This window comes from Cynara cardunculus, unplaced genomic scaffold (assembly GCF_001531365.2).
Source record: "Cynara cardunculus var. scolymus isolate 2C unplaced genomic scaffold, CcrdV1 Un_Scaffold_2460, whole genome shotgun sequence".
NCBI lineage: Eukaryota > Viridiplantae > Streptophyta > Magnoliopsida > Asterales > Asteraceae > Cynara > Cynara cardunculus.
In genome coordinates, this window is record NW_020201100.1 from 28395 (window position 1) to 35995 (window position 7601).

General features: G+C 31.5%; 1 protein-coding gene across 1 annotated transcript; it reads right to left on the bottom strand.

Moving 5' to 3' along the window:
- Positions 1 to 6329: 6329 nt before the first annotated feature.
- On the bottom strand, positions 6330 to 6861 carry LOC112503048 (40S ribosomal protein S3a-like). Its single transcript, XM_025107118.1, has 2 exons — positions 6685 to 6861; positions 6330 to 6484 (listed from the first exon to the last, which is right to left on the bottom strand). The coding sequence occupies exons 1-2, from the start codon at positions 6859 to 6861 to the stop codon at positions 6380 to 6382; spliced, it is 282 nt and encodes a 93-aa protein (XP_024962886.1). The 3' UTR covers positions 6330 to 6379.
- Between the last annotated feature and the right edge of the window lie 740 nt (positions 6862 to 7601).

Below are 7601 nucleotides of genomic sequence, written 5' to 3' on the forward strand. Positions count from 1 at the left end.
TTGATTAAATAGATAGATTTAAGAAAATGAAAGAGATTTGGTGATTAAAATAATTAAAAAAAATCTCAATCCAAATCCTATCAAATAGAGGAATGGATTTCAAATTCAATCCAAATCCTGCAAAACAAACTCATGAATGGATTTTAAATCCAATCCAATCCAATCCAAATCCCATGGAATCCAAATCCCTCCTGGAAATCCAAATCCCTCATAAATATTCCTGCAAACCAAACGTTTGATTTTCATTATTGAATTGAATTTGGTGTGAATATTATTCCAATGTCATATTTGATTTAAAGGATTTCTTGGATTTAAAATTTTATAGTCGTAGGATATTAAAATCTCATGAGGATATTGGTATTTTATGAAATTTTATCGAATTTATATGTAGTAATGTTTTAAAATATGTTAAAAACATTTGCTTTGTAATAATCAATTAATAAAAAGATGATTTAATTGTTTTTATAACATAAATAATCTATAAAGCATGAAATTTATTTCCGTTCCAAATACTACAAACCAAACACATCAAAGATTCCAACTTCAAATCCCTCTTCAAAATCCAAATCCTTCGAAAGCATTCTATCAAACCAAACATCTTCTAAGTGGTATGAATAGCCACTTCTTACTTTTTAAGTGGTTGCTTTCCTTATCGTACCTGTCTCATACTTCTTTCTCTTCTGTCTAACTCAGTTAATTTTAAATTAAGTTATATTATATACTTTCATAGTTAGTTATTTAACTTTCTTTATATTACTCATTTTCTCATTTTTTTTCATTGTACGCTCTTATCATAACATAATCATGTATTAACTAAAATACATTATAAAAATATGTTTCTTTTGTTACAAATTATATTAATATAGTGGTCTTGTCACTACCTTCAAAGTGGACTAAATATTAAATATTTTTGCATTTAATTATATTATTAAATATCATAAATACATAAACAAACACTTTTTTCTTAATAATTACACTTTATGTAATTATTTATTTAATTTATCGTATACTTACTTTTTCATTTTCCATGTCACACCATTTAACATACATAATCATATATTAACCAAAATATATTAAAAAAATAATGTTTCTTTTTTATAAATTAATCCATTATAATCCTCTTGTCAGTACCTTTAAATTGAGCCAAATATTAGATATTTTTTTATTTAATATTAAATATGATAAATACGTAAAAAGAAAAGTTATAAAAGATCTTTAATATTTACATTTTGTATAGTTATTTATTATTGTAATATTTGTTTTATACTAACTATTTTTTTGATTTTCGTTTTTCATTTTGCATTCTTATCGATTCGCATAATAATCATGTTAATTAAAACACATTAAAAATACATCTCTTTTTTAACAAATTACACAATTATAATCGTCTCGTCAATATCTTGACTCTTGATCTGAAGGTTAAACATTTTGACAATAACACAATAGAGAGGGATGAATACAATGCTTCCAAATGTTTAATAACTGTATTAAAAACTATGACCTTTACAAAATAGAAGATTGTTGTGGAAATAAACCATGAACTAGTAATCAACAACCTATAACAATCTCTCGCACACACTTGACAGATGTATTTGTTGATCTAAACCTTCTCGGTGATATGATGAACCATTTACTTGGTGATTAAAATATTTAAGTTCAATTTCAGTAAACTTCAAGGACTGAATCTGTTTAGTGATGACTGAGCATTTATGTAATTAATTGCTTAAAACTTAAGTCCCCTTTAAGACAAACTCACATCAAAGAAAATTCAGCAATGTTGAAGAAGTAGCTTAAGAAAAAGATAGATTATACATGATCAGAAGTGACATTCATTGATTCTAAGCTATCTGAAGAAATTTAAACTTTACTCAAGTTATCATCAATATCTGAAGACTCCCTCAGCAACCACTTCCTTGCTGGATTGATATCTTATGTATCAAGTTGTTTGTCTTATCCTCTCTTGCACAAGTCAAAACCACATGTGTCATTCTAATAGAAGGTACAAAATGGTTTACTTTATCGCTCTCTTCATGCTTACCAACTCCCAGAAGCACTATTAATATACGGCCAAAAGTCAAAACATCATGCTTCATTCTTATAGAAGGTATAAAATGGTTTACTTTATTATTCCCTTCATGCTTGCCAACTCTCATAAGCACTGTTGATATGCGGCCAAAGTCTGCTTTGCCCTAGACAAGAACTATGTACAAATCACTTCCCTCATGACATGCAGACTATATATATCGAATGCATTAACTGCATAGGGTATAAATAGCTGAGAAGACTTCCCTTATTACTATCGTTCTTCTTCTTACCTTGGCTATCGTCTTCTCACTTATCTTTTTGTAATATGTGCAAGAACCTTTGTGATTTATCTACTTTGATCTTTAGGGATTCCGTGTGCTCTAAGATTAAGATCAAGAGTATTTAGTTTAGGATTACTCTTTTTCTTCTTCCACAATAGTCTGTAAATTCAAATGTATTGATTCTTCTTTATAATCAATAAACGGGTTTAAAAAGTAAAAATAGTTGTGTTTGTATTCAACCCCCTCTTCCTTCTACAAACTGTTTGAGTCTTGTTTACCCTCTTGGGACCAACAGTATTCTCTCTTGATCAATCACTAAAACTTACTCAGTCAACTATAACAAGTATTCTATTAAGAAACGGAAGTTACAAAAAGACAATAGAAGATGAAATTTAAAAACTTTGAAAAATAACAAGATATTCTCTTTGAGCACTATTTTCTGCATACTGATCTTCAAGGTCTTCATTGGTATTTATAGGCAACATCCTCTACAAAGTAAAAATATCAGCATGAAGACAAATGGTAAGGAAGAAGTACATTTCATTGTTTGTTTCACCAATTTCATCTAGTTACTTGCATACCACACATGCATGAAATGTTATACATGTTTGAAGTCCTTACCTGGATGACTATTGAGGAGTAAAACACTTTTGTAGCAGGTATGATAGTGTACCTCTGTCCTTGTTGTCTTTGGTAGATATTTTATCAGCAATTACATCGTTAGATGTTGATCCTTCAGTTGTTGGACCTTCAAGTGTCGACATCTTCAATTGATGGTTCAGCCCATCTGTTAAGGGCATCATCAGTTGGTTAGGATCATCTGATGCTTGTATCTTAGGTTGAGTAAGTGTTAGGATTCCATATGATACCTCAAAACTTATCTATTAATGTGGAATAATCCGCTTCAGTTGTTAGTATCAACTCCTACCTTCATCTAGTAAAGGTGATCATTTTGCTTGGTTAATGATAAATATTTTACCATTTGATCACTATCATCGAAAATGCATCTAAATGCACATTCTTTCGAAACCAATTGGCTAAGTATTTATTACAAAGTTTGTCACTCCCCAATTCTTCTAATAGGATAGGGGTCAAAAATAATCTCCTATTTGATTATGACAAACCCTATGTATAAAAAATAAAACACTTAAAGGAGGTTTACTACACATAATGGAATTTGATGAAATTGAAATCCATCAGATGAATTTAACTTTGAAGTAATTGGAATAGAATCACAAAAAAAAATTGGAATCTGTATGTTTTGGGGAATTGGCATGGAGGTTGTAATGACGAAAATAGTGGTGTCGGGTTTAGGGGTGGTAGGTGGGTGGGGGTGTGATGCGGGGATAACCCGGGGGGTATTTCATAGGTGGACGTAGGGATGGGGTAGGGTGGGCGGGTGAGGGTCAATGGTTGGTGGCTTTGACGGCTGTGACGACGAACAATATTGGTGTGGTAGTTGTTAGTCTTGGAATGATAATGATTAGGACATGAAGTGTTCGTAGGAGGAGGTGAATAGAAACACAACAAATTTTCACTTTTCACTTTTGTGTGTTTATAAAAACAAAGAGTTACATATTTGTTTGTTGTGGAAGCTACGAAGGTAATATCTTATCCTAAACAATCTGGTCAGTGATATATTTGCTAAAAACTGAAAGAGTAATATAAGAAGGTACTCTTTCAGATAAGAAGAATTAAGATAGTGCTATAGATGTTGATGCCAGTTTTGCCTAAGAAACTATCACACAAAATTTCTTCTAACAATAGTGAGTGGCAACATTTGAGAAATGTTGCATTTTAGAGCCACCATTGCATTAAATGTTGTTATCCAAATTTAATGCTTGTCTTCATATGATTTGTTGGATAATGCATGCTTGTACTCTTCATTTCATTCTTTTGAGGTTAAAGTAGACATTTATTTAACACACCATCCTTCTATATCCAGAAGGAACAGTAATAAAATAGTAGTTTAAAACTTACTTAGATTGACATGCTTGACATTTTTCCATATTGGGACAAGAGTTGGTAGAGTTTGTGAGTTTAACTTGCTAGTTAAGTTTGCACTTAAAAATTGGCTCGCCTTAATATTTGTCAAAATATTTTTGAATTTATCTCGTACTGGTCTTCAATTGGCTAGATGACAATCCAATCCGCTTTAGTGACTATCTTGACTTCTGTTAGGACTGAAAATCAGTGATAAATTGTATTTGTCTTGAAAGTTAATTTTGTCTATAATTGTATTAAAAGTCATCGTGTTTGACTTTTCTTAGAATAGTTTGACTTTGACTTTGTCTTTGTCTAGATGTTTGACCTTATATAAAGGGTATTTTCTTTGTAATTTTGGCAGGAGCTCATATTGTAAATTCATAATACGTAAAGAAGGTTTGACCAACTTTAGAGTTTTGACTTTCTCTCTCAACCTTCATCTCTCTCATCAAAGTGTTCTTACAAGTATAATCAAATCTGCCGTTGTTGAAGAGTTTTCATGAAGATTGATTAAAGTGGGACTATCAACTTCGCTTTAACTAGTCTTCAATTTTCTTAGAGACATTTTTCTTTTGCACCAGTACTGATAATGATAAGACTTTCACAAAAGAAATCATATTCTAATTATTCTCTTCAAAACATAAGCTATATTTCGGATTCCAGCAAGACTATAAAACATTCAAATATTAAAACGATTTGTAGGATCAAAACATGATTCAAATTTGGTACTAAATGTCTATTAAGGACAAATCTGATAAACATATCTGGATTTGCATCCTAATCTGAATTTTGGAGCAATTTAAATTTTGATTGTAATCTACGTCAAGCAATCAGAGCTTAAGACATAAATACAAAAATGTTTCGAAGTGTTGGATCGGATGTATCTGAGTTATTATCAAATCTAATGGTTAGAAACCAACAAGCTCCCTTATTTGTTAATAACTAATTGTGTACCCACGCAATGCTGCGGGATGTCAAATTTTATTGAGGATCAGAAAACATATCAAACATCTCAATATATCTCCCTCAAAATCAAGGTCTAAGTGTATAAGATGTAAATTAATGTGAGCCTTAACGTCATTGTTGTCATACTTGAACTTAACAAAAAAGGATAAGTTATAGCCTCGAAACAAGATAAAGAGTATCTAAGTAGAGCTCCACAAATTTGGAAAACTCAATGGGTAGAAATGTGCATACACATAAGCAGCAAAAAAAAAAAAAAAATTCTATATTAAAGATATAAATACAATGGTCTCGTCTTAAACCAGAAGAGCAGAAGCAAAAATAAGCATCTACATTGTTCATTTCATTTATTTTCCCTTGTTTTCTTTTCTTTCACACAAACGCTACTAATTTATCAATCTATTGTATTGGGTTAGCTTTTTATTTAACCAATTGTTATACCGATTTATATTACATCGCTAAAAAAAGCATGGATACATCATAATTAATTTACCATTAATAATCCAGATTTTACCATATATCATATAAAAAAAGAATTGTAACACTCTATATGTGCGGCTGGCACAAATAAATAAGGTTGGTGTCAATGTCCATTTATATTTCTCCTTAGTCCTAGCTACATCACATAGCCGAACCAATCCACCGCATCCAGAATTACATTCAAACAACATTTTAAAAATTACAATATTAATTACATTATTGAAATATTTCATATATTTAATAAAATATTATTTAAAATTTAATTTATAATAAATAAAATGGGAATATTTTTAAGTAGTTATTTAAAACTTTAAAATTTTTACACTTTATTTCCTATGTTTCCATTTTCAAGACAAAAAGAACAGTTGGAGATGCTCCAAGAAGAAAAATTCTATGTTTTTGCAAAAGGGGCATAATCTCATTCAATATAATGGTGAACAAGAAATGAACATAACTAGCTCATTGCAGGATAAAGAACCGTTTTTGCATAATTTGAAACCATTATCATAATCAAGTACTCAACTACAAAAATTGCATATCCAAATTCAGACCAAAATATCCTCTTCTCTATCACAAAAATGTCATCTTCATTTGTTTCAACTTCAAGATATTATAGGAAAAGGTGGGGGAAAAAACAACTCTCTTCAGGCACCAATAACTTCTGTTTCTTCAGCTATCGGCTCGTCTGCACGCCATTCCATTTCCATTTCCATTTTCACACCAACATCTTGAGAGTAATCTCCATGAACCTACATATCATCGTAAGAAACATTTAGGAATAATAACCATATCAATCAAGATCAAAAAAACAATCGATACAAAATGACAATCACATCAATCAAGATCGACAACGATAGATACATGACATTGGTGCAATCACCATGATCAAATTGCATAGCTTTTACACGCATTTTTATATGTGATAGCTAAAAATCATAAACCCTCTTACCTCCATCAATTTTCCTAGGTCGAGCTTGGGAGCCTTCAAAATTTTAACTTTGTGGATGAAAACATTCTGCAACGGGTAAATGCTAGATGTTGCCTTCTCAATCTCTCTGCCAATTGATTCAGGTTTTAACTTCTGGACCAACTCCTTCAGATCACAAGATTGGGCCTGGCTGACCATGAAATTTTTTTTATCATAATAAGCCCCAGTGTTAGGCGGCTACTGCATCTTTTGCATGGAACATAGATAGTTAGTTAATAGCCTTGGAAGATTTCTGCACAAATTGCGCGACAGTAGCATCGCTATAAAAGATGCATAATTATCCTGACTGTCTCCCTGTATCCATTTTGCTAATTAAAACAATTTATTAACTTGCTTTCTCAGGTAGCATTCAGCAGCATACATGCTGAATAAAGTTATAGAAAGGAACATCTTGATCAGAATTAAGGGACTGTTTACCAACTCTTAGGGACACTTACCGGAGTAAGGGCTTACCAAGTCACATTACCTCATCGGATGAATATGGTAAGGACTAAGAATCTTACCCGATAAGAGCGAGACAAGAACCATGAGTCTTACCCGGTAAGTGAGGGCGACGACTCTTACCACGGTAAGCGCTTATCAGATGCATATAATGTCATTTTGATGGACTAAAATCTTACACAATAAGTAAATAATAGTGTTAAATGTTACCGGTAAGCACTTACCGGGTAAGGGGCCGTTTACCAAACACTTACCCGGTAAGTGTTTACCGGTAAAATTTAACACTATTACTTACGGCCCCTAAGTCAACCATGCACAAAAAGAAGAATTCTTGACTTGAAATAAGATACTAACTACCAAAGCAATAAAGATGAGACCAACGAATCTTCAGAGTACACCAAAATTCTGACATAACCCTAACATGATACTCATAGAAG

Coding starts and splice junctions, on each gene's coding strand:
- LOC112503048 (XM_025107118.1), bottom strand. CDS start 6,861: ATGGTCAGCCAGGCCCAATCTTGTGATCTGAAGGAGTTGGTCCAGAAG. Junction 6,485..6,684: donor ACCTAGGAAAATTGATGGAG/GTAAGAGGGTTT, acceptor GATGATATGTAG/GTTCATGGAGATTACTCTCA.